The sequence below is a fragment of the Narcine bancroftii genome, chromosome 2, assembly GCF_036971445.1.
Source record: "Narcine bancroftii isolate sNarBan1 chromosome 2, sNarBan1.hap1, whole genome shotgun sequence".
Classification (NCBI taxonomy): domain Eukaryota; kingdom Metazoa; phylum Chordata; class Chondrichthyes; order Torpediniformes; family Narcinidae; genus Narcine; species Narcine bancroftii.
In genome coordinates this window covers 181,769,576-181,796,478 of record NC_091470.1, presented here as the reverse complement: position 1 = coordinate 181,796,478, position 26,903 = coordinate 181,769,576, and the positions used below count along the sequence as shown (strand labels likewise).

The window sequence follows — 26,903 nt, the reverse complement described above, 5'->3', positions numbered from 1 at the left end:
TCCTCCCTGCCTCCCTCCCCTCCCTCCCTCCCTACCCCTCTCTGCCTCCCTCCCTCCCTCCCTCTGCCTCCCTCCCTCCCTCTCTCTGCCTCCCTCCCTCCCTCTCTCTGCCTCCCTCCCTCCCTCTCTCTGCCTCCCTCCCTCCCTCTCTCTGCCTCCCTCCCTCCCTCTCTCTCTGCCTCCCTCCTCCCTCCCTCCTCCTCTCTCTGCCTCCCTCCCTCCCTCCTCTCTCTGCCTCCCTCCCTCTCTCTGCCTCCCTCCCTCTCTCTGCCTCCCTCCCTCTCTCAGCCTCCCTCCCTCTCTCTGCCTCCCTCCCTCTCTCTGCCTCCCTCCCTCTCTCTGCCTCCCTCCCTCTCTCTGCCTCCCTCCCTCTCTCTGCCTCCCTCCCTCTCTCTGCCTCCCTCCCTCTCTCTGCCTCCCTCCCTCTCTCTGCCTCCCTCCCTCTCTCTGCCTCCCTCCCTCTCTCTGCCTCCCTCCTCTCTCTGCTCCCTCCCTCTCTCCGCCTCCCTCCCTCTCTCCGCCCCTCCCTCTCACGCCTCCCTCCCTCTCTCCGCCTCCCTCTCTCCCTCCCCCTCCCTCTCTCCTCCCCCTCCCTCCCTCCCTCTGCCTCCCTCCCCCTGCCTCCCTCCCCTGCCTCCCTCCCCCTGCCTCCCTCCCCCTTGCCTCCCTCCCCCTGCCTCCCTCCCCCTGCCTCCCTCCCTCTGCCTCCCTCCCTCTGCCTCCCTCCCTCTGCCTCCCTCTCTCTGCCTCCCTCTCTCTGCCTCCCTCTCCCTCCCTCCCTCTCTCTGCTTCCCTCCCTCCCTCTCTCTGCTTCCCTCCCTCCCTCTCTCTGCTTCCCTCCCTCTCTCTGCCTCCCTCCCTCCCTCTCTCTGCTCCCTCCCTCCCTCTCTCTGCCTCCCTCCCTCCCTCCCTCTCTCTGCCTCCCTCCCTCCCTCCCTCTCTCTGCCTCCCTCCCTCCCTCCCTCCCTCTCTCTGCCTCCCTCCCTCCCTCTGCCTCCCTCCCTCCCTCCCTCTCTCTGCCTCCCTCCCTCCCTCCCTCCCTCTCTCTGCCTCCCTCCCTCCCTCCCTCTCTCTGCCTCCCTCTCTCTGCCTGCCCTCCCTCCTCTCTCTGCCTCCCTCCCTCTCTCTGCCTCCTTTCCTCTCTCTGCCTCCCTCCCTCTCTCTGCCTCCCTCCCTCTCTCTCTCTGCCTCCCTCCCTCCCTCTCTCTGCCTCCCTCCCTCCCTCCCTCTCTCTGCCTCCCTCCCTCCCTCTCTCTGCCCTCCCTCCCTCCCTCTCTGCCTCCCTCCTTCCCTCTCTCTCTGCCTCCCTCCCTCCCTCCCTCTCTCTGCCTCCCTCCCTCCCTCTCTCTGCCTCCCTCCCTCCCTCTCTCTGCCTCCCTCCCTCCCTCCCTCTCTCTGCCTCCCTCCCTCCTCTCTCTGCCTCCCTCCCTCCCTCTCTCTGCCTCCCTCCCTCCCTCCCTCTCTCTGACTCCCTCCCCCCATGGGATCACACCTACCCCACCTCCTGTGACCCAAGAGTTGGCTTTGTCGAGGGCACTGACCCACAGTGACAGGGCAGCAAAGAAAGTTGCTGCTCCCCAGGGACCATGTTTAAAAAGAGGAGGGTCAAAGAAACCAGTTCTGTACCCACCGCCGCCCGATTCCAGGGCTGGCAATGGTGGGCAGCACATGCACTTGCTGGAGAAACCCAGCAGGCCGCCATGCAGCATCGGGCCCGAGCCCTTCGTTGATGTGTGAGCAAGAAACAGGCAAGTGCCTTAATCAATCAAAATGCTGGGGGGGGGGGTTCAAGCAGAGATAACCATTAAGAATCATAGTTGGATACAAACTGGGGAGAGGATAGGTCTCTGAATGTAGAGGCAAGGGAATGGGCAGGGAAGCCAGAGAAAAGGAGATGGGAGCAGGGGTGTGGTGCTAAATATTTTTAGGAGCCGGGAGCTGCCCTGCAAGGAGGCAGGAGTGCCTTCCCCCACCCCCCCCCCCCCCCACCCCGGGAGCTCCTGTGGCCCTGGATGGAGGGATGGGAAAAGTGAGACCCTGGACAGAGACTTGGTGGAAAATTAATTTTTTTTTTTTTAGACACACAGCACAGTAACTGGCCATCTCAGCCCATGAGCCCATGCCGCCCAGTTAACCTTCAATCCCCGCTACATTTCGAAGGGTGGGAGCAAACCGGAGTCCCACAGGGAATACCCATGCAGGCGCGGGGGAGAACAAACTTCTTATGGACAGCGCGGGATTCGAACTCCGGTCCCGATCGCTAGTACCGTAAAGGCACTCCGTCACCGTGGAGAATTTGATGTTAATGACGTCTGGCTGGAAAGTGCCCGGGCAGAATGCAAAGTGCTGTTCCTCCAGTTTGGAGGTAGCCTCGGTTTGGCGGAGCACGAGTCAGACATGTCGGCCCGGGAACAGGGTCAGCAACCTGTGCCAACCAGCGTCTGAAGGCCTGAGGTCAAGATGACTTTGGGGGGTGATGTGCTCTCAACAGACCTTCCAGTGGATCAGGTGGCCTACCCTCTGCCCTTTTACCCCCCCTAGGCCCACTCCTACCCTCTGAGTTGGTGGTGTCCGTGAAGTCCTGGGTTTGCACAATCCTCTCCACAATGTCGTCTGCGTCGACCCTGGTGTCGCTGATCCACGACGGGTAACTCTCGAGGGCTTGGTTCTTCCTCCTGCGCAAAAGGGGGAGAGGAGTGGAGACTGACGTTCACAGGTCAATGTTACTGGTCAACCTCGTTGCGAGGGAGGTAAACACCAGGGCCAGGTTTAGAGCCCTTCCACGCCTGGAGTTCAGGGACCCGAGCCAGGTTGTGGTAGATTCCCATTCCCACTCGTGACTTCTGTGCAAGGACAGCTCAGAGCATGACCCAAACCCTCCCTCCCAAAGCAAAGACAAATGAGAAGTGAGTTAATAGAGGTCTGCAAGATTACACTGGACAACAAAAAGATTTGTTTCCTGATAAAGAAAAATGGGGATATGATAGACAACTTCAAGCTGAGCACAAAGGTAACTTCAGATTGGCTGAACCACATAGGAAGTTGGAGAAACAGCTTACTGAATTCAGCAGGTTTAATCGCATAATGATGTGGACACACTGCATCAGTTCAAGTGACCTAAATGGTGGGGAAGAGAGGGAGTACAGGGAGCAGACTAACAGAAAGCAGACCATCGTCTGGTTGGAGAGGGGCCTGATGAAATATTACGCGCTGTTCCTCCAATCTGCGGGCGGCCTCGGTTTGGCGGTGGGCGAGGCCACGGCCAGATGTGGTGGTGCAAGAGTGGGACACAGAATTGAAATGGTCGACGGGCATGTCACCCAGTTGTTGCTATTTTTCTTTTTTAAAAATTCCAGATTTAACCTTTTGGGTGGCACGGTCAGCGCCAGCGACTGAGGTTCGAATCTGGCGCTGCCTGCAAGGTGTTTGTACGGATCTTCCCATGTCTGTGTGGGTTTCCTCCCACCCTCCACAGAAAATCATACAGGGATTGTAGGCTAATTAATGTCTTTGGGCAGCACCAGCTCGTGGGCCGGATGGGCCTGTAACTCAAGATTTGATTTCCCATCCTGCCGCAACTGGGATTCGAATTGGCCTCTAAGGGCATGAAATCCCTGACCCAAGATTGGACGCTAAGATCTTGGATCTTTGTGACAGGCTTTTCCCCCCACCCTTTCCTCTCCCCCACCCGCAGTTCTTACCTCAGCATCCGATCGGGGGGCTTGAAGGGACGAGGGGGCCTCTCAAAGGCCTGGTCCCGAGGCATGCCCTCCGTCTCGGTGGCGCTGTTGGGCCCTGACGACAGGCCGCTGCTGCTGGACGAAAACTTGCGCCGTCTGGTGGGTTCCGAGAGGCAGGCGCAGCGGGAGTGCTCGGAGCTGTAGCCTAGCATTGGACAAGCAAGAGCGTGAGCACGGCACAAGGCTGCAGATGAGCGCGCGTCAATCCGCCTAAGAGACACGAGGGGTGGGGGGGATTAGGCTGTTCAGCCCATTGAGTCATTGAAACGTAGAAAACCTCTAGCACAATACAGGCCCTTTGGGCTGTACCTACTCCTCAACACCTTAAACCATTCTCCTCTTGAGACGACCATTTCAGCCCCTGGGGAAAAGCCCCTGACGATCCTCTCGATCAACGCCTCTTGTCATCTTGTCCATCTCTATCAGGTCATCTCTCGTCCTCCACCACGCTCCAAGGCATAAAGGCCGAGTTCACTCCACCTGTTTTCATGAGGCCCTGCTCCCCAAACCAGGCAACGTCCTTGTAAATCTCCTCTGTGTCCTTTCTACGGCTTCCACATCCTTCCGGTAGTGAGACGACCAGAACTGTGAGTAGGGTCTGACCAGGGTCTTGTATAATCTCAGCTCCTGAATTCATTCTGTCATGACTAATTTAATCCCATTCTCTGTTGGTTCCCCTCCTAATGAAGAATCTAGTGGATCAACTACACTAGACACATAGTCCCCTCTCTTCCTTCTGCAGAGACCACTCCCTTGTGCACTCCCACCTTCCCCCTTAGCACCTACTCCTGTGACAGCAGGAGATGCCCCACTTGCGCCCACACCTCCTCCCCCCCCCCCCCACCAACCATTTGGGAGCCCAAGCCGTCCTTCCAAGGGAAGCAACATTTCATTTGTGGATCTGCGGGGGGGTGTTGACTACTGTGTCCGGTGCTCCTCCACATCGAGGAGACCGGACGCAGACTGGGAGATCGCTTTCGTTGAGCACGTCTGCTGCAATTGTGGGGGGAATCTCCCAATGGCCACCTACTTCAATGTCATTCCCTTGCCGACATGTCCGACCGTGGTCTCACGGATTGGCGGAACACCACCTGATCTTCCGTCTGGGCACCGTCGAACTGATGGTGTTAACACCGACTTCTCGAGCTTTCGTTCATCCCCCAACTTCCCCTTTCTTCTCCCAGCTGTCTCTCTCTCTCTTCCCTGTCCCCTTTCACACAAACAAAAATCAATTCCCCCCCCCCCCTCCCTTATCATATCCAATTTACACCTTTTGTTGGACTGGACCCCTCCACCGGCCATCACTGTGTCTACTCTGAGATTTCCTGTTCTTTGCATGAAGAATGTCTCAGGCCCGAAACGTCCTCTTTATCTCCTCTGGTCGCTGCGAGACCGGCCGAGTTCCTCCAGCATCTCTGTGAGAATTTTAGCTCATAAACAGCCCCCCCCCCCGCCCCCAGATATTAAATGTCCCAATGTAGGCTTATGGAACAGTGTACAACTTGACACCCCAAACCCTCCATTTTTCTTACATCCATGCGTGTTTTGAAGAGTCTTTTGAATGCCCCTTGTTGTACCAGCCTCCATCACCGCCCTCTGGCAATGCATTCCAGGCACCCATTACTCTCTGCATTTTTTAAAATAAATCCTGACGTCTCCCTCTCCCTTAAACTTCTCTCCCCTCACCTCATCCGCAGGTCCTCTCGTTTTTTTGCAACACACACACATGCACAGACTATACAAAAAAGACTTTGACCTGCTGAGTTTCTCCATCATTGTGTTTTCAGAACAATCACCTGTGTCTGCAGACTTTCATGTTTCACTCCGCAACACTCCAAGCGTGGTCTAACCAGGGGTTTTATAGAGCTGCAACCGTGGCTTTTCAACTTGATCCCCCAACCAATGCAGGCCAGCACACCGTACGCGTTCTCCCCTCCTCCAATCCTCGAGCTTTCCCCTAAAGGCATCTATCTCCGCTCTCCCTTTCCCCCCACCCACCCATCAACGTGATTTACTGGGATCGTGGTCTGAAGAGGGCGCGCAAAATCATCGAGGTCCCCCCCTTCCACACCATGCGCAGCATCGTCAGGGAAGAGATCCAGGAGGATCAAAGCCAGCTCCACCAGGCTGAGGAACAGCTTCTTCCCACAGGCAGTGAGGACACCGAATGACCATATATTTGTGAAACTATTTATTTGTATGTGTAGATAAAATACTTGTCCTGCATATGGACAGTATGTCTGTGTTGTGTCTGTGTGTTTTACACCAAGGACCAGAGCACACTGGTTGCACTTGTGCAATCGAATGACAATAAGCTTGACTTGTTCCTGTAGTCTGAGTTCTACACTCCCACCATTCTACAAAGGATGATTTTCTCCCCGATCCCCCTGTGGATTTGTTTGGTGTTTGCACTCCCGCTGATAGTCCCAGTCTGGTCACCACCACGGGGTGACACGTTTTCCTCCCCCCACTACCCCTAAGGGCTTAGATTGTCCAGTCACCCTCTCCGCCAAAGACCTGCCCCCGAATGTTCCGCTGGAAAGCCATTCCTCCCCTCCCTACCACACACTCACCGGAGCACTTGGAATGGAGGCTACCGAAACTGGAGGTGGAACTCCGCGTCCGTCGGCTGTACCCGGTCTCATCGGGGGGGGTCCCGGTGCTGTCCGAATCTTCACAGATGCCTGGGGCAACCGGGAGAGGGGGGGGGGGGTGAAGGTGATGAGCTTAATGTCATACACATGGTGCACATATGCACCAAAATTCCTACTGCAGCCACACAGGTAGTTGTAACGAGATGATCATCGTGAACTAATTCCACTATTTCAATGCAGTCACTGAGGACCAACACGGGATCGTCGTCATGAAGAAAGATTCCAGTTTTAGATGTGATACATGTATTGGAACTTTTTTTACATGCTGTTTGGTCTTGTATGTACAACCATTTTGGGAAGAAATTAAGTCAATTTTGGAAATATTGTATAAGATTAAGTTACCATTAGATCCATCTGTTTTTTTACTGGGTTATGTGATTCCTTTAAAGAGATTGGGGTTGGATAAATTTCAAATCGCATTTGTATATTTAGCTTTGTCCGTAGCTCAAAAATGTATAGCAAGTACATGGAAGGATAAGACAGTGTTTAGTATAATGCGATGAAAGCTTGTATTGTTATGGATAAAATTATTTGTTTTACTTGATAATTATTCTTTTTTTTGTTAATAAGTGGTCATTATATTTGGAATATATGCATTTAGAGGTATTTTGATTTATTTTATTTCTTTTTTTAGTTTTTTTTTTAAATATATATTTCTTTGGCTCTCCTTAAGAGAGCTGGCTGAAGGGGTGGGAGGAGGGAGGGTTTTTTTAATTTTTATTTTCATATATATATATATATATATATACACACACACATACATACATATATATACACATATATATACATACACATATATATACATACACATATATATATATATATACATACATATATATACACATATATATACACATATATATACACATATATATACACATATATATACACATATATATATATACATATATATATATATACATATATACATACATATATACACACACACACATATATATATACACACACACACATATATATATATACACACACACACACACACATATATATATACACACACACACACACATATATATATATATACACACACACACACATATATATATACACACACACACACACACACATATATATATATATACACACACACACACACACACACACACACACACACACACACATATATATCCATAAATTTTGTTGTGAAGGGTATTTTGTATGTTTACCAATAACTTTTCAATAAATAAAGTTTGAGAAAAAAAAAGAAAGCACGCACGTCAGCGCCTTGAATTCCTCAGGTGTTTGTGAAGGTTCGGTATAACATCGGAAACCCTGGCAAACCTCCACAGAGGTGCGGTGGAAAGCGCGCTGACTGGCCGCATCGCGGCCTGCTATGGGGACGCCAACACCACTCCCCGAGCGCAGAGTCCCAGCAAGAGGCGGCGGACGCAGACCAGGACATCCCCGGCAAAAATCCCTCCCCGCCATCGAGAACATCTGCAGCGATCACTGAGGATCTGCACCACCCCGCTGCGGCCGTCAGGAGAGGGATGCAGGTGTCGCATGACTCATACCCACCAGGCTCGGGAACGGAGGCTCCCCCTCCGCCATCTGACCCCTCAACGACAAACTCGATCAGAAGCTTGTGCACTTTATTGAATATTTATTTTCCGTGACAATTTGGCTGCACCTACTGTCTTGTTTACATTTTTCTCTTGTGTGTCTGCATCTTTTCTTGAGCGCAAATTCTGCCTAGTCCGCAGGGAAAAAAGAAGCTGGGGCTTGTATGTGACGCCATGTCTGTACTCTGACAATAAATCTCAACTTCGAACAATTGAATGAAACCAAGGGAGACAACAAATTCACCGAAACAAGAGAAGGTTCAAGAGCCCATAGAACCTCATAACTTGAGTACATCTGATCTCGGAAGCTAAGCAGGCTCCGGCCTAGTCAGCATTTGGAGGGGAGGCCCACCTAGGGTCAGCCTCTGTGAGGGGGCGCTGGGCAAACTGCCTTACGGTGGACCAAAGTTAAAGGAATTTCACGTCTGTTATGTTCAAAATGTAGTATTATGTGGCAGTAATGGAACCGTTGCCCATTAGAAAGAAGCCGACTGGCACGGCGGTGCCGAATGCTCCAGGCAGGAGCAGACTACAGAGGGTTGTACTCCCGGCCAGACTCTCTCCCCCCCCCCCCCCCCCCGATCTGAAGCGGTGTCTCAAGAAAGCGTCAAGAGCCCTGACCGCCCAGGCCGGCCCCTTGCAACAGTAAATTGTAGATCAAGGAGGTAGTACAGGAGCCTGGAGACACACACTCAACATGATAAAAACACCCTCTTCCCCTCCACCATCAGGTTTCTGAACGGACAATGAACCACAGACATGACCTCGCATTAATTACCATATATTTCGGCGTACAAGACGTCCTTCAGATAAGATGGGACCCCCGATTTCAGCCTAAATTTCAAATATTAGGTGTATGAGAACCTCCCCCCCATCCCCCCAAAAAAATAGCCCGAGCTGGTGTCGATCTGACTGAGCTGTTGGGCACGGCTGGAAGGCGGGTGTCATCACAGAGCCTCCAGCAAGTTTCAAGTTAAAAATCACCCAAGGGGCCAAGGAATCGACCAACTGTGCTGCTGGAACCCATACGATGACAGTGGTGGGTGGGGAGTGGGGAGGGGAGAGAGAGAGAGGATGGTGTCGCCACTGGACTTCCTTACCTGACCCCATGACGAGCGAGCGACACTTGTGTAGCCTCAGGGAATTCGGTCGTGGTGGCTTCTCCCGTTCCTCTCCGGCGTCGCCCTTGCAATCCGCTTCCAAACTTCCCTCACTCCCCACAACTGCGCTCGGGTTGGCAGTGGACGGAGGCCTGCAGGCGATGGCAAGAAACACTGATCAGCGGCACGCAAGAGAAAGGGGGTGCAAATAAACCCCTAACGCTAACGGAGATGCCTTTGTTATCGTTTGAGCTGGGTAGCAGCTTCCTGCGGTCCCACGGGCCAGGCCATGCTCTCGTTCACGACTTCACTGCGAACATTAAATTCTAGATTTCCAAGGGTTTCTTTTACACCATTTCCTGCACTTAAATAAAAGGTAATGGTTCCATTATTGTCACGTTTAGGATGTTACATACAGGAAATACTTTAAATTTGGTCTACCGTAAGGCAGTCACCACCTTGTCCACCACCCCTCCCAGAAACCTGCAGCACCTGTTGTTCCTAGGCCGGTCTCCCCTCTGAGGACTGGCCAGGCCCAAGTCTGCTTAGCTTCCGAGATCAGGCAATCCCAGGCATGTTCAGGCTATGGGTAGACTCGCCTGGATAGCGCTCAACACAAGAGTTTTCTCACTTTATCTCAGTCCCTCCGAAGTGACTCTCTTCTCAGTGCCACCACCATCGGGAAGGAGGTGCATGAGCCCAAGGATGAGCTCCCGGAGGCACAAGGATTCCTTCTTCCCCTCCGCCGTCAGATTCCCGAACTGGTATATGACCTACAGACACGGCCTCTCCTCTGAATTGGAGAATGTGGACTCAATGTTAACATTTAAGAAGAATTTGGACAGGTACATGGATGAAAAAGGTCTGGAGGGCTATGGACTGGATGCAGGTCAGTGGGACTAGGCAACAAAAAAAATGGTTCGGCACATAGAAGGGCCGAAGGGTTCTGTTTCTCTGCTGTAACCTTCTGTGGTTCTACATGGCATGAAAAATCTTCATCAATCATCAGGAAACGTAATTCACAGTGGAACTGTTCCTGCCGCAGGGTCAACCCACGCTGAATACAAAATCATAGGTTTATTGACGACCCAGAGATACGCGCTGGAACCTGCAGATCCTGGAATCTGAATTTATTGGAGGAACACGGGATCGAACAGCATCAGCGGGAGAGAAGGAATGGTGGACGTTTCGAGAGCACCCAGGAGTTCATGTCAACGCCACCCAGACGGCAGCAGAGGCCAGGAGGATTACCACAAGAGAAACACACATCGAATCGGGAACAGGATGATCACAGACCGATACTCACGTCTTGAAGCATGGATCTCCCAACAATAACTGCATACTGATGGAGACCTGGGGGGAGGAGGGGAGAGGGAGAAGGTCGGGAGGGGAGGGATGGGGGTGGGGGGGGAGGGAGGGATGGGGAGGAGAGAAAGAAAATAAAACAGTTGAAAAAGAGACAATAAAGGAAAATTCAAACACAATTTTAAAGGGATACAATGAGGTGGAAACAGTTTAGATAGAAGTTGACAAAGATAGAAATAGGAAGGGAAATTAAACAGAAATTTTAAAGAAAATAATCACAGACCAGTTTAAGAAACAAGAAAACAAATTTTAAAAACACAGCAGCTTAGGTGCCCCCCCCCCCCCGTGACTTCCAGCCCCCACTGTCCTGATGGACAGTGAACCATTTCCGTTCCCATTCTCGAGGTCACTGTTGGCCCCACATCGCCACGGGCAGGAGGGGAAGGCTCTCAGAGACAGATCAAGGTATCCTCATTAATGTTGACATTGAGAGAGCCGGCGGGGGTGGGTCTTGCCAGTCAGGAAGCATCCATGGGGGGAAGACAAGACCCAGCCGCTTTTCTGGCTGGGATCCTTCCCAGCAAAGTACCCCTCCCCTCCGTGGCGCTTTGAGACCCTCTTTGTTTACTTGAGATTCCACCATCTGCACAGTTGGCGTAGCGAACGCTGTTAGTGGAGCCAGCGTCAGCGATCGGGATCGGACTGGGGTCCAAATTCTGCGCTGTCTGTAAGGAGTTTGTACATTCTCCTCATGCCTGCGTGCGTTTGCACCCAATTAACTTTCACCCCCGGAGGGAGGACTTGGGGAGAACAGACGGCGCAGGATTGGAACCAGGTCCCAACCGCGGGCGCTGTAACAGTGTTGCACTAACCGCTACACCAACCGTACCATCCAATGGCAGGAGGGCTCTGACCTGTGGCCCCTCCCCACAGAGTCCCTCTGCTGTGCCTGCAACGAGGGGGTACAGTCTAGACTGGCCTTTGTTCCAAGCAGGGATGAATGATGGGACAGTGTAGAGGGAATTTCATTCTATGTCTGACCCAGGGAGTGTGTGGTGGGACAGTGTGGAGGGACAGTGTGGAGGGAGCTTCACTCTGTGTCTGACCCCAGGAATGTGTGATGGGACAGTATAGAGGGAATATCTGTGTTGATCTCAGCCCCCTCTGTCCTGGGGAATGTGTGATGGGATGGTGCAGAAGAAGCTTCACTCTGTATCTGAACTGTGCTGGGAGTGTGTGACAGGACAGGGCATCATTCCCTCATCTGTCTCCCCCGTTACCTTGAGGATGGAGTTGTCCTGCCGGGTGTTCTTTGTGTCGTAGCCCTCCAGGAGGCAGCAGCGAGCAGTGAAGCCAGCACCAGCAAACTCAGCCAGGTTCAGGTCAACGAAGCCCAGCTGGAGGTGAAGAGCACAAGGCTTAGGTTCAGCCTTCGCCCACCCAACAAAGTCCCGATCCACTCCCCAGTTGGGGGCGGCATGGAGGAATGCTACCCACCCCACAGGTTTGAGACCCAGCTCCAGAGGAAAGTCTGGGCCCCCGAGCCCCTCGTCAAGGAAAAGTAGGGGGGGGGGTGCGGAGAGGAGAGAGGAAGGGGCATGGGGAGGAGAACAGGCCAACAAAGGTCATGGGTGGACACGGGAGGAACTGAGAGATGATAGGGCAGCAATACCACCTCTGGTGTTGTTGATACTCTCCCTCCTGCAGGTTGAGGGGCTTTCCCCCCCCTGTCTTGGCCCCTCAGAAACTATGATGGATACAAGCAGGGAGGTGGTTTCCAGCAGCGGACTAGTCTACACAGAAATACAGGAGGAACTCAGCTGGTCTCGCAGCGTCCAGAGGAAAAGAGACAGTGTTGGTCGGGGTTGTGGGGGGGCAGGGGAAAGAGTACAGACCAACAAATGCTGTTAATTAGATATGATAAGAGGAGAGATGAGAATTGATTTAGCCTGTGTGAAAGGAAACAGAGGGAAAGGGAGAGCTGGGGGAAGAAAGGGGTGGGGGGGGGTTAGGGGGTTTAAACGAAGGCCAGAGAAGTCCACGTCAATGCCATCCAGTTGGACTGAAGATAGAGTGTTGTTTCTCCAATTTGCAGGTGGTCTCAGGCCGGCAACGCACGAGACCATGGACAGGCACGTCAGCAAGGGCCTGTTTCCGTGCTGTAATTGTTATGTTATGTTATATGTTATGGGACAGGGAAATCGAAATGGGCGGCCCCCGCACTACTGCAGTGGACAGAGCCGAGGTGCTCAGCGCAGCCAGATCAGCCGTGATCTCATTGAGCGGCGGAGCAGGCTTGGTGGGCCGCATTGCCAACTCCCACTCATGTTCTGATGGGAGGGGGTGACAGGGACGAGGGAACGCCGTAGGAGGGTCTCTGCTATCCAGAAAGCGTCCTGCCTCCCGCAGAGATCTGCCCCCGGTGCTCCCAAATGTACCTAGATAATCTTTAGGGTGCGGTGTGGGGGGAGGTCAGTGGTCAATGGGTCAGCGTGGATGAACTCCCACTGCTCCTCTAGACACTGCCCAGGGCAGCACGTTTGCAGTTGGCGCAACAACTTTACGATTGGGATGGGACTGGGAGTTTGAATCCCGCACTGTCTGTCAGGAGTTTGCACATTCTCCCTGTGCCTGCGTGGGTTTTCTCTGGGGGCTCTGGATTCCTCCCATCGTTCAAAAACGTGCTGGGGGTGTTGGTTAATTGGGCGGTGCGGACCCATGGGCCGAAATGGCCTGTTAACCGCGCTGTATGTCCAAATTAAAATTAAGAGGTCTCGGCATTGTGAAGAGGACCCGCTCCCCCATCCCTAACTCTTACCTTAATGAAAGCTTTCCCACCTTTAAGCTCCTGCAGAGAAAAGAATTGCGGTTAGACAGGGCAACATCGCCGCTACAGTCTCATCCAAGGCCCCTTTATTGCCACATAATAATGCACAAATGTAATCAAGTGGGAAAACAAAGATCGACCATTCTCCATTACACATCAACGGCTCCACTGTGGAGACCATTTGTGTGGATGAACTTTGGGGTCCAAATCTATATGTCCCTCAAGGTCTCCACACAGGTTGATAGGACAGTTAAGAAGGCCTGTGGAATGCTGGGCTTCATTAATAGGGGGATTCAGGAGTAGAGAGGGTCATGTTACAACTCCACAAATCTCTGGTTAAGACCACACTTATTGTGTTCAGTTCTGGTCACCTCATTATTAGGAAGGATGCAGATGCTGGGGAGAGGGGGCAGACGGGATTGACCAGGATGTTGCCTGGATTGGGAAACAAGTCTGATGGGGCAAGGTTAGGCAGAGGCTTTTCCCTTTGGAGCGGAGAAGGATGAGAGGAGACTTGATGGAGGTCTATAAGATTGTGAGAGGCATAGAGAGGGTGGACGGCCAGCGCCTGTTTCCTGGGGCAGGATCAGCAAACACCAGAGGACGTGCGTACAGAATTAAGGGAGGGAAGTTTCAGGGAGACATCAGGGGTAAGTGTTGTCGGTGCCTGAAATACCTTGCTGGGGATAGTGGTGGAAGCTGACACGTTGGGGGCATTTAAGAGACTTTCAGGCAAACACATGGATAAAAGAAAAATAGAGGGTTACAGGGTAGGGAGGGTTTAAAAAAGCAGGGTCAGCACAATAGCGAGGGCCAAAGGGCCTGTACTGGGCTGCATTGTTCTATGTTCCTTTGGCAGGCGCATCAAGGACGACCCATCCGGGACCCACAACAGCGCTTTTCAACTTCCTGAGCAGGTTGAGGAGGGCCCCTTTCACAGGGGCACAGTTGAGAGCTTCCATGAGGGACGGGAGCCCCAAAGCACCGGACCGGGCGTCAATGCAGAGGATCATTAAAGCAGCCAAGAGGAGCACTGAGGCCTCCCTTTCCTCAATGGAAAGGCCCATTTCCATCCAGCACAGAGCATCTTTAACCCACTAGCAACAGGCTGCGGAATAGCTTCGTCCCACGGACTGTGAGACTGAGTAAATTATTCCAATTATCTTTTAAATTATTATCTTCGTGTATATCTGCAATTGTTATTGATTTAATTTTAATTTACACATATAGCATGTTAATGGGCCCTTTCAGCCTACGAGTCCATGCCAACTAATTCACCTACATCCCCCCCCATACGTTTTGAAGGGTGGGAGGAAACCGGAGACCCCGGGGAAAACCCACTCAGGAGAACGTACAAACCCCTTACAGACTGCACAGGATTCGAACCCCGGTCCCGAGGGCTGGCGCTGCACTAACCGCCATGCCAACCGTGCCACCCGCTAGGTGCCAGTTTGTGCCCAAGATGGCCGAGCCTGTGCTGGGCAGCGGATCACGAGTTGCCGCAGACGCCAGGAGAGCAGCGGGCCCAGTGCAGGGCGCCAGGAACAGGAGAGTGCCGCCCATCGGTTGTGGGGGGGGGGGGGGGAGGAGGAGAAGATGACCCAACGGGACGGGTGTCCGCGGCAGGCGGGCCTCAGGCAGATGAAGGACCGGCACAGGCTGCCGGGGGCTGGCTGGTGGGAGCCCAGTATTGGAACCAAGAAGGACCCCCCCCCCCCCCCCCCCACCGCCCGAGGGGGCTCGGGTGCTGAGGGAGATTCAGGTCTGGAGCTTGGGTGGCCAATGGATCAAACACGAGTCTGATGCTGCAGGAGGCGAATCCACAGATGCTCAGTGGCCCTGAAGGGACTCTCTTTTGCTTCTCTTTCTCTAACTGTTGGGGCTCCGGGCAACGCTCACGGCATCTCTTTCTACATTATATTTTTTGCATTAATATATGACAGTGAAATGAATCTTAACTCCTGAGGTGTGTGCATGCAAAACAAGATCAAGAGGAACACTGCTTCATCTGAACATCAGATGATAAGAAACGAACTAATACTCAAAACGTGCTATCTATTTGCTTGCTGAAAAGGCCACACTAATAGACGCCTCTGCCCTCATCACAAGAGAAAGAGAAGCAAAAGGGTGGGGGGGTGGCCTCCAGTGTCTGTGGATTTCCCTGCCAGAGTCGGAAGCCATTTGGCCCCATTCTGGCCCACAGTGCAGTCTCTTCGCCCTCCCACCACACCCCCACCCCCGCCACCGTAACCCATTGTTCCTCCCTCACACATTCTACCCCATACCTCGGTCATTGGCACTTTACAGTAGCCACTTAAAGGCACATTTTTCGGAAGTGGAAGGAGGGAGAACATGTGAACTCCACCCAGGCAGCAGTGGAGGACAGGAAGAGTGCCACAGGGCAGCTGGTGGGCGGCATGGACACAATGGGCCAGTGTCCAGGATGTGGGGAGGAGAGCGGAGAGAGCGGGAAAGTGGAGATTTCATGGGCGAGCAGGAGGAGGACAGAGGGGTCGAGCGGCTGACCAGTCCCCAGATCAGCGCGAACTGACCTTGCGGATGGACAGGCGGCAGATGCTGGGCTCCAGCACTCCAGTGACGGGACTGGCTGTCATCCTGCACATGAAGCAGGACTTCTTCTCCCACCGGACACAGTTCTGCCTCACCTCCTCCCTGGAGATCGGGAGCAGGGCAGGGAAACAAAAGACAGAGTCAGCCGGGAGGAAAGGACTGCACCGCCACTCCTCTGTCCCACAAGCCCACCTCCCTCCCCTGACGCAACGAGATGAGGACTGGCCAGGGGGTCAGAGACTGCCAAAGGGTCAGGCATGTCTCCCCTCCACCAGAACGTTCATCAGGGAAGGGAAAGAGGGGATTTGGTCAGAGGCCCAAAGGTTAAACAGTAAAAACACACAACTCAACTGGTCTTGCAGCATCCGTGGTGGGGGGGGGGGGTTTAGAACAGAGGGGGGGGTATTGAACAGAGAGGGGGAGGTTATAGAACATATGGTGGGGAGTTATAGAACAGGGGATATGGGGGTGTTGTAGAACAGAGGGGATATGGGGATGTTATAGAACAGAGGGGATATGGGGGTGTTATAGAACAGAGGGGATACAGGGGGGTGTTATAGAACAGAGGGGATACGGGGGGGTTATAGATCAGGGGGATATGGGGGGGTTATAGAACAGGGGGATATGGGGGGAGTTATAGAACAGGGGGGATATGGGGGAGTTATAGAACAGAGGGGATACGGGGGGGGTTATAGGGGATATTGAGGTGTTATAGATCAGAAGGGAAATGGGGGGTTTATAGATCAGAGGGGAAATGGGGGGGTTTATAGATCAGAGGGGAAATGGGAGGGGATACAAAACGGAGGGGAAATGGGGGTTATAGAACAGAGGGGAAATGGGGGGTTATAGAACAGAGGGGAAATGGGGGGTTATAGAACAGAGGGGAAATGGGGGGTTATAGAACAGAGGGGAAATGGGGGGTTATAGAACAGAGGGGAAATGGGGGGTTATAGAACAGAGGGGAAATGGGGGGTTATAGAACAGAGGGGAAATGGGGGTTATAGAACAGAGGGGAAATGGGGGGTTATAGAACAGAGGGGAAATGGGGGGTTATAGAACAGAGGGGAAATGGGGGGTTATAGAACAGAGGGGAAATGGGGGTTATAGAACAGAGGGGAAATTGGGGTTATAGAACAGAGGGGAAATGGAGGTGTTATACAACAGAGGGGAAATGGGAGGTCCTCTCTTTCCCCCTCCCCTCTGCTGGGGTGATGAGGTTTTCACCCCCCTATAGTGGGGCAGTCGGGTTCTCTTCACCCCACCCCCCATCACCCCAGCTCCAGTGGGGCAGTGGAATTCTCTCCCTCATTTCTGGTGGGGCAGTGGGGTTCTCTCCCCCCACCAAGTGGGGTTCTCTTCCTTCTCCCCGCCATCTCTGGTGGACCAGAGTGTTTCCCCCTCTCTCATGGGATATTGGGGTTCTCTCCTCTCGAGTGTGGATCTCCCCTCCCCTTCCCTCTGGTGGGGCAGAGTGGATCCCCCCACCTCTGGTGGAGCAGAGCGGTCCTCTTTCTTCCCCCCTCTTTCTAGTGGGGTTCGCTCCCCCCTCTAGTGGGTCAATGAAGTCTTTGCTCTCCCCCCACGGTGCAGCACTGGGGTTCTCTCCCCCCCCCCAATGGAGAAGAGCAGCCCTCTGCACCCCCCACTCTCTAATGGGACAGTGGTAACCTCCCCTCCACCTCCGGTTGGGACAGTGGGGTCACACACTAACCCCCCACCCACCGTGTTAAAGACGCACTTTAGTCTGCCCGTTGGTCTTTCAGCACATGGGGATGCCGATAAGGGGGACGCTGCCGACTGGCACATCCCAGGCTGCGGAAGTATGTGCCAACGCTTAGTGCAGTCAACACAAGGGCGCTGCGGGGACGGACCACAGGCTAATGTCCTCCCATTTTTGGGCACTGAGGGGGTCGAGACCGGTGGGGGGGGGAAAGCCCTCAACAACAGAGGAGGGAGAAGCGACGCGGTGCCCCAGTTGTGGGAACGGAGTGCGTATGCATCTCCGCACTCTGATGGCAATGTATAGCCATGACCCTAAGGGTGTGGAGAGAATTTGAACGGTATTCTTTTTTGTAAATAATTTATTAGAAAGTAGCATACTGTAGCCCAGTACAGGCCCTTCTGCCCTCGATGTTGTGCTGACCCATATATTCCTTTTTTTAAAAAGTACTAAACACTCCCTGCCCCGTAACGCTCTATTTTCCTTTCATCCATGTGCCTGCCTAAGTTAAACGCCCCCTAATGTTTCAGCATCCACCACCATTCCTGGCCCCCCACGCCCCCCCCCCCGCCAAGCGCTCTCCTCCCTTCACTTTGTACGGTTGCCCTCTGGGGTTCACTATTCCTGGCCTGGGGGGGGGGGGGGGGTGTAAAAAAAGGCACTGGCTGCCCACTCTATCTCTGCTTCTCAGAATCTTGTAGGCCTCTTAAAGTTTCCACTCGTCCTTCATCGCTCCAAAGAGAAGTCCCCGCTCTGCTAACCTTGCCTCAGAAGACTTCTTTCCCAATCCATGCAACATCCTGGCCAATCTCCTCTGCCCCCTCTCCACAGCTTCCACATCCTTCCTGTAATGAGGTGACCAGAACTGAACACAATTCTCTGGTCTCACCAAAGCCTTGGAGACCTCTTGACTCTTGAACTCAAATACCCCTGACTTGTGAAGCCCAGCATCCCATAGGCCTTCTAAACAATCCTATAACCTGCGCAGTGATCTTGAGTGATGTGAACAAACTATATTTTTGCGAAAAGCAGGCCCAGCCCCAGCCACAAGGGAAGGAGGGTGGGGAGAGGTCAAAGTCTCCCCAGTTATCATGTCGCAGAGCTCACAAGGTAATCATTGCACAAGGTGTGGAGCACAAGACTTTTGAACCTGGTTCCAAGAAGCCACCTTGAACTGCACCTTTTTACTAATCCAGTAAACCACTCAATGATATTGTCACCTCTTAAACACAATAATCAGGATTCATCACAATCGTCTAGGATTGTATTCGCTCGAGTTCAGAAGAATGAGAGGAGATCTTATAGAAACATAAAGAATTATGAAGGGTATGGATAGGATAGATGTAAGAAGGTTTTTTGAGCTGGCTGGGGAAACTAAAACGAGAGGACACAGTCTCAAGATTCAGGGGAATAGATTTAGGACAAAGATGAGGAAAAATAGTTTTTCCCAGAGAGTAGTGAATGTTTGGAATTCTCTAACCAGGGAAGTGGTTGAGGCTCCTCATTAAACATATTTAAAATTCGGTTAGATAAATTTTTACATGATAGAGGAATTAGGGGATATGGGGAGAAGGCAGGTAGGTGGAGTTAGGTCATAAATTAGATCAGCCATGATCGTATTGAATGGGCTCGATGGGCCATTTTTGGCCTACTCCTGTTCCTACTTCCTATGTTCCTATCACAAGCCTCTGGTCGTAAAATCCTGGCAAGCAAAGCAGAAAGGTCTGGCATTCGCACGGTTTATTTCTTTATAAATATCACAGATCTTTGGGACATCGGTGCAGATAGGACCCCTACTTTCGATGCCCTGATATTTAAAAGTCACAATGGTTCTGTTCCCACTTTTTTTTTGGCTAAATCTCACGGTTTTCCCAGCAAAATCTCACTTTTTTTTGGCAAAATCTCGCACCTTTTCCACCCCATTCAACTTGTGATCATTTCGACTTACGACGCAAGTTATACAAGAGGCTTGGATAGGAAGAACAGCCGGCCCAGGCAACTAAAGTAAACACAAGAGGATATCGGCTTAATGTGAATGGAGGAAAGTTTAAGAGACATCAGGGTTAAGTTATTTTTTAAAAAAGGAAGGTTGGTGCCTGGAGCACGTTGCTGGAGACTAATTCAGTGGGCACATTGAAAATGGATGTGAGAAAAATAGGAGAGTTATGGGTGTGAGGTCGGGAAGGGTTAGATTATTGTGGAGTAGGTTTACAGAGGTCAGCACAACATCATTGGCTGAAGGGCTAAATTGAGCTGGGATTTTTTTTAATTGTAAAATTTGGCAATTTTAAATATTTTTAATAGTTAGACATACAGCACGGGAACAGGCCCTCTCGGCCCCAGACCCAGTGTTGCCCAAATTACACCCAATTAATCTACAACCCCCGTACGTTTTCTGAAACCCCCACATCCCCCAGAGGGGATCCACGCAGGGAGAACGAACAAACTCCTTCCATGCAGCATGGGATTCGAACTCCGGTCAGTGGCGCCTTAAACAGCGTTGCGCTGACCGCTGCACTAACTCAATCCCCGTTATAAAATTTACAACGGATCTTTCCCATTGTGAATGACAAGGAACTCATCCCTGTTCTCAGTGCACATTTACCCTCAAGTTCTTGCTGCAAGCTGAACAGATTATTTGCCAAAAATAACTAATCTACATGCACCTGGAACTGCGCCATGGACTGGGTGCAGGTCAGCAGGATTAGGCAGAATATTTCAGCACAGACTAGATGGGGCAAAGGGCCTGTTTCTGTGCTGTAAGGTTCCACAGTTCGAATTATCATATTTGATGGCATCTAAGTCCTGCTTTCTTTCCCCCCAAAAAATGGCTCAAAAAAAATCCCCCCGGTCTCATATGTAAGTTTGAGATATCTAGTAGGGTAATGTTTACCCAGACATTGTAGACTACCAGTACTAGCCTAACTGCGTAATACTGTAATATTATTTAGCCAAATATCCACCATCGCCATTATTGCTAATACGACGGGTACCCAGATTTTTTTAAAAATCATCGTAGAAATTGAAGCTGGATGCCCTGAGACAAATATCACTGCCGTCTATCTTTGCGTGCCACACACTCCCGAGTCCCGTTCACGAGCTGTTGCCATTTGGTGTTTATCACCACAAGGGCATCGTGACAGCGACGAGGTACAGGGAGAGAAGCGGAAGCTTTTTAGCCTCAAGAGGCAAGCGGTTCAGCTGGACTATTGGATACAAACTAAAAGTGGTGAAAGGAGCATGATAATACAGTTTGGGGGAAAATTATATATATAGAAAACAGGAGCAGGAGGAGGCCATTTGGCCCTTCAAGCCTACACTGCCATTCATTTTGATCATGGCTGACCGTCCACTCCTGCCTTCTCCCCAGACCCTCCGGCCACAAGGGCCAAATCCAACACCCCCCTTAAATGTAGACAAGGAGCCAGCTTCAGCGAAGAATTCCACAGATTCACCGCTCTCGGAGAGGAAAAATATTTTTTTCTCATCTCGGTCCCAAAAGACTTTCGCCTTATCCTTAAACTGTGACCACTTCCCCTCCCCCCAGGGTTCTGGTTTTCCCCAACATCAGGAACAACCTTCCTGCATCTAGCCTGTCCAATCCCTTCAAAATTTTATATGTTTCTAAAAGGATCCCCCCCTCCCTAAATTCCAATGAGTTATAAGCCTAGTCAGTCCAGCCTTTCTTCATATGCAAGTCCTGCCATCCCTGGTATCAGTCTAGAGAACCTTCTCTGCAACCCCTCCATGGCCAGGATGTCTTTCCTCAGATAAGGAGACCAATACTCCAGGTGTGGTCTGGCCAGGGCCCTGTACGGCTGCAGTAGACCTCCTCTCTGCTCCTGTACTCGAATCCTCTTGCTATGAATGCCAACATACCATTCGCTTTCCTCACCGCCTGCTGTACCTCAATGACTGAAGCATAGTGACATCCAGGTCTCATTGCATCCCTTCTTTTTCTAAATGCTGAAATGGAGGGGGGGGGGGGTGGTCCTTATATGCCATTAAATACAGTATATGGACACTTGCATTGTGGCTGATGACCCCAATGCCGGGTTCTCTCTCTCCCTCCCTCCCATCGTCATTTCCAAGGAGTGTTATCCTTGCTGATCCCAGCAGGGTCAATTTAAGTCGGCTGCCTTGGAAATACGATCCCAATCAGAGGTGGGAATTCGATACCAGCCACCTTCACCAAATAAAAGGGCGGTCTGGTTACCAACACACAGCCAGGCACTCTGCCCATCAACATGATGCCAGCTCATGGAGCCATTGCTGTTCTGCGTTTACTTTTCCGACTCACTCTCTTGTAGCTCCCTGTACATCAGTGTGGAGTTTGCACGGTCCCCTTCATGGGTTTGAGAGGAAATTATCCATATACTCCGGGGCCACCAGAAAAAAAATCTGTCTTCATGATTCAAAGTCCACTATTTTCATTGCGATTACATGTAACTATGAATATTTATTTGTGAAAAATACCCCTTCTAATTATTCGACATTTCTGTGTTGGAGAAATTTATTATCTTCCATGCATCAAGTCAGAGTTTCAGTGCATCTGTACATTGCACTTACAATTATGACTACAAACTAATTTATCATGTCCTCCATCTCTCCTTCCCCCTCCTCTCCTCACTCCCTCTTGTCCCCTCTCTCGCCCCCTCCTCTCTCTCCTTCTCCCCTCCACTCTCCCTTCCCTCCACCCCTTCTTTCTCTCTCTCCCCCACCACCTTAAATCTTCCCGCTCTCTGACCAGCTGAGAGTATTTAAAAAATACCATAACTACCCCCCAACCCAAATATTTAAATAATAACTTTGACCCGATCTGAGTAAGGTCGAACCCGTGACTCTTTGAGATTTGCGGCGACCACGGGGCCGACTCCTCACACACCTTTACCATGCAGAAACGTGCCAGGCACTCTAGCAATGCTCATTCCTTCCAGTAAATCTGCTTCGGGGTCAAGGAACGGGGGGAAGAGGGAGGGAGAGAGTGGGAGGAGAGGGAAGACCTTACCTGGAGGACAGGTCAGTGAAGGTTCCACCGTGGAGGAGGCGGATCTTGCAGAAAAGGATCCCAGTCACGAAGGGCACTGCCGAAAGCTCCTCCAGGGTCAAGGTGACCAGGAACTTGAATTTCTTCTTCTTCATTAAAAACGCCATGGAGACAGAAACGGGGCCAATCCTCTGACAGCACAGCTGACTCCGAAGATCTCGCTCTTATCCCTCTCTCCTCCTTTATCCTCCCCCTCTCCTCCCTGCTCTCCCTCCTCCTCCTTCTATCTCTCTCCCCCTCCTTCCCGCTCTCCCTCCTCCTCCCTCCCTCTTTCCCTCCTCCTCCTCCCTCCCTCCCTCCCCCTCCTCTGCTCTCACTCCCCCTCCTCTGCTCTCACTCCCCCTCCTCTGCTCTCACTCCCCCTCCTCTGCTCGCTCTCCCCTTCCTCTGCTCTCACTCCCCTCCCCTCTCTCTCTCTCTCTCCCCCCAAATCTTTCCACTTTCAGCCTTGCTCTGAGCGTGAACACCTGAAGCACCCCGACCCAAATATTTAACCAAAAGTTCTGACCCGATCGGAGGAAAACTGAGCCCAGTCCGAAGAGGAAAACCCTTGAGAAAAGTTCTCGGCCACCAGCTAAAACCGGTTCTCTTCTCTTCTCAGATGAAATCTTTATATACAAGAGCCTTGTCTATTAATACACAGAAAATGCCCTTGTATTCGAGTCATGTCGATTTCTCTGAGCGATGGAATGGCGAGGAGGAGGAGGGGGGGGGGGGGGGGGGTCTTATTTTACTTCTGTCCGACTTGGCCAGGGCTGGCCCGCTCTCCACCGGCATCACGGTCCCCGACCTCCTCCAGTCTAAAACCTCCCGGGCCCGTTCCGAGGTGGATCCGCACTTCCTGACTGGGAGCTCCGCGACCACCCTCCCCTTCCCCGCGGTAGGCCGGGCGGCCCCGTAACGTAAGGGGGCGCCGCCGAGATCCCGGCCGCTGGTTGGCTCCGGGCCACGCCAGTCACCGGATTGCAACGCTGGCTGGTGTGAGTCAGTGTGTGGTCACTTTATCTCCCCCCCCCTTCCTGTACATGGAGCGTGTCGGTGCAGAATTATTTCTACATGCCTTCCGGGTGGGGTAAAAATGCAACGTTAATTTCCAGTTGCAAAGCTGGCAGTGCATTCACCCAGGGTTTCTGATGTAGAAAGTCAGGCCTGGCCAGTACACTGGTCAGCACTGAACGTCCTGCAGACACTGAGCGACGGGGACTGGAGGGAAGCGGTGGGGGTTGGTTCCCATCTGGCAGAATGCCTTGTCGCCAGGGCTCACAAACAAGCAGCAGGACTTGGCCTGGCTGGCAGTGAGAGATCCTGCACGACCCTCCCCACATTGTCCTCAACATGACTACGGTGGAGTGGAGACCGTCGCCCACCTCTTTGCTGAATGCAAAGGGTGGGGGGGGGGTGGTCCTTGTCACGGTTCTTCCCCAGCGGCAAGCGTGTCAGAGGACTCTCTGATCCACGAGCAGTTCCCGGTGTCGCACTCGGGAGTCCGATATCCAGAAGGGCTGGGAGACCATCGACGTGGCGTAAGACGCACTTTGGTCGGCCCGAAACCCGCTGGTCTTTCGGCACACGGATATGTCGGGGAAGAACCACAGTCTCGACACCTCCCGTTACCGGCACCGAGACTGAGGGGAAGATCGTCAACCAAAAAGGGACGGGGGGGGGGGGGGGAGAAGCGACAAGTTCCCACAGAGGTGGTAACGGGGTATTAAGAGAACAAATGTGACAATGTGCATTGATGAAAATGTAGAGATAACTGGCATTGTACCAAGTCTTTCAACAGTTTTTTTGTAAATACAGTGGAGCCCCGATTTACGGATATAATGCGACGAGCCATTTGGACCCAGGCCTTCGGGCTGCCACCAAGAGCGAGTCCAGATGTTTGGGGCTCTTGGGGAGCTGGGGCTGCCGTGAGCAGCGGGGTCAGTCATTTTACTAAAAATTAATTTGTGTTTTAATTTCAATTTACTGAAACCCCAATTTAGCGCAACCCCGCTTTTCTCGTGATGCAATTTTTTGGACCCCAACTATCGCATTATAACGGGGTTCCACTGTAACTTATTCTGGATAGAGTATATTTTTTGTTTTAAAAAAAATCACTGATCATCTCTGACCGAATCTACTCATGAATCGGAGAATTCATTATCCTGTGGGAAGGTTTCCAGGAATGGGGGCCAAATGCAGGCAACAAGGGCAGATGGGTGAACAGGTCAGTATGAATGAGTTGGGCCGAAGGGCCTGTTTCCATGCGGTAAAACTCTGCGATCTGAAATGTTTCCCTTTCTCAGGACCTACTGAGCTTTTTTTTTTGCCTCGATTTCAGATGTCCAGTTTGAGATGAGCCTGTTTTAAGATTAATTTCATGTGATTTTGAGGAGATTCGGTAGGTCACTGAAGACTCCCAAAAGCCCCTCCAGGTGAACCATGGAGAGCATTCTGGCTGGTTGCATCACTGCCTGGGATGGAGGCGCCATCTCTCAGGACAAGAATAAACTCCAGAGGGGTGTTAACTCAGCCTGTGACATCAAGGGCACCAGACTTCACTCCATCGAGGACATCTACACGAGGCGGGGTCTTAAAGAAGCAGCCTCTACCCTCAAAGACCCCCACCACCCAGGCCATGCCCTCTTCACTCTGCTACCATCAGGGAAAGAGGTACAGGAGCCTAAAGACGAGCACTCAGCGACGCAAAGGACAGCTTCTTCCCCTCCACCATCAGATTCCCGAATGATCAATGAAGCTCTGCCTTATTTCAACTTTTTCTTGCACTATTATTTATTTTATCTGGTGGTCTATAGAAATGTTTGCACTGTGACGCTGCCGCAAAGCAACAAATTTTGTGACACGTTCATGGCAACAAACTCTGATCCAGGCTGACAAGTTCATTAGTGAGGGCATCAAAGGTTACAGGAAGAAGGAAGGAGAATGCAGTTGAGAGAGAAAATAAATCATCTGTGTTCGAATGGTGGAACAGACTCAATGGGCTAAATGGTCTAATTCAGTCCTCCCGAATGCACATCCCTCTGTCCTCGCTGAGGTTGATGGCCTCTTACAAGGGCACAGAGAAATGCTGGAGGAACTCAGCCGGTCTCTCAGCATCCGTAGGAGGGAAAAATCGAGAAACCTGAGCCTTTCCTCAAGGTATAAGCAAAAAGCAGACAGGCGTCTGAATTAAAGACTGGGAGAGAAGGTGGGGTGGGAGAAAGAACGGGGAGGTGAAGGAGTCCAGACCAACAGAAGGTGTTCGCTAAAAGAGGAAAGGTGAGAATTGATTTTGGCTCTGTGGAAGGAGACAGAGGGGAAAGGGGAGAGACAGAACTAGAGGCAAGGAGTTCAGGGAGGGGGAAGAAGATGGGGCGTGGGGGTGAAACCGGAGAAGTCGATGCCAATGCCATCCAGTTGGAGGGTGCCCAGATGGAATGTGGGCCATTGCTCCTCATTAACGGGTGGTCTTAGTCATGAGACCATAGGCAGATAATGTCGGCAAGGGAACACCTACCCTGACAGCATCCTGGCATGAAGGAATAACACACAGGTGGTCAGAGGGCGTAATAACAGCATGACATGTTTACATAGGCAGCTGCCATTATAAATAGGGACTTAGGAGGCCATAAGGGAGTTGTGTGACTTTGATTTGATGAGTTACCTCATCATAACCAATGCATATGTGCTCTCTATCCTTGCTTCCCTGAAGAGTATATTTAGAATCAAGTGTCTATGCATCATTAACATAGAACTGAGGGGACAGCAGATGCTGGAAACTGGTGCAACAAACAATCTGCAGTTGGAAAAGCAAATGCTGTCACAACACCGCAGGTCAAGCAGTGGTTTTCAACCTTTTTCTTTCCACTCGCATCCCACCTTAAGTAATCCCAATGCCAATGGTGCTCTGTAAGGGATTGCTTAAGGTGGGGTGCGAGTGGGAAGGTTGAGAATCACTGCTCCAGACCCAATTGTTAAAGAAATAATTTTGCTTGAGAAAAATGGCCCATTTCCTTTGGAGCTCTGGAACCGTGCATTTTTTGCATTAAAAAAAAATCTTTCTTGACTGGCTGAGTTTCTCCAGCATTGTGTTTTTACTTCTATCGGTGTCTGCAGAAGTTCGTGTTTTACTCCTGATGAAGGGTTTTGGCCTGAAACGTTGACATTTCTTCTTCTCCCACAAATGCTTCTTTTTTTTAATTTAATTTTTTTTAAATGTAGACATGCAGCTTGGTAACAGGCCCTTTCGGCCCACGAGCCGCCAAATTTACACCCAATTGACCTAAACCCTCCCCCTTATGTTTCAGACAGGAGCCCCCGGGGGAAACCCATGCAGGCAAGGAGAGAATGTACAAACTCCTTACAGACAGCAGA

General features: G+C 51.8%; 1 protein-coding gene across 1 annotated transcript in view; it reads right to left on the bottom strand.

Moving 5' to 3' along the window:
- Positions 1-22,850, bottom strand: part of LOC138754739 (early estrogen-induced gene 1 protein-like) — a 26,208-nt gene extending 3,358 nt beyond the window's left edge. The window contains exons 1-9 of the mRNA XM_069919502.1: positions 22,509-22,850; positions 15,762-15,882; positions 13,201-13,230; positions 11,663-11,779; positions 10,384-10,430; positions 9,078-9,229; positions 6,314-6,424; positions 3,702-3,885; positions 2,554-2,675 (exon numbers count right to left, since the gene is read on the bottom strand). Of these exons, the coding sequence (XP_069775603.1) occupies positions 2,554-2,675; positions 3,702-3,885; positions 6,314-6,424; positions 9,078-9,229; positions 10,384-10,430; positions 11,663-11,779; positions 13,201-13,230; positions 15,762-15,882; positions 22,509-22,654 (1,030 nt within the window). The 5' untranslated portion in view covers positions 22,655-22,850. The remainder of the gene's footprint in view (positions 1-2,553; positions 2,676-3,701; positions 3,886-6,313; positions 6,425-9,077; positions 9,230-10,383; positions 10,431-11,662; positions 11,780-13,200; positions 13,231-15,761; positions 15,883-22,508) is intronic.
- Positions 22,851-26,903: the final 4,053 nt, after the last annotated feature.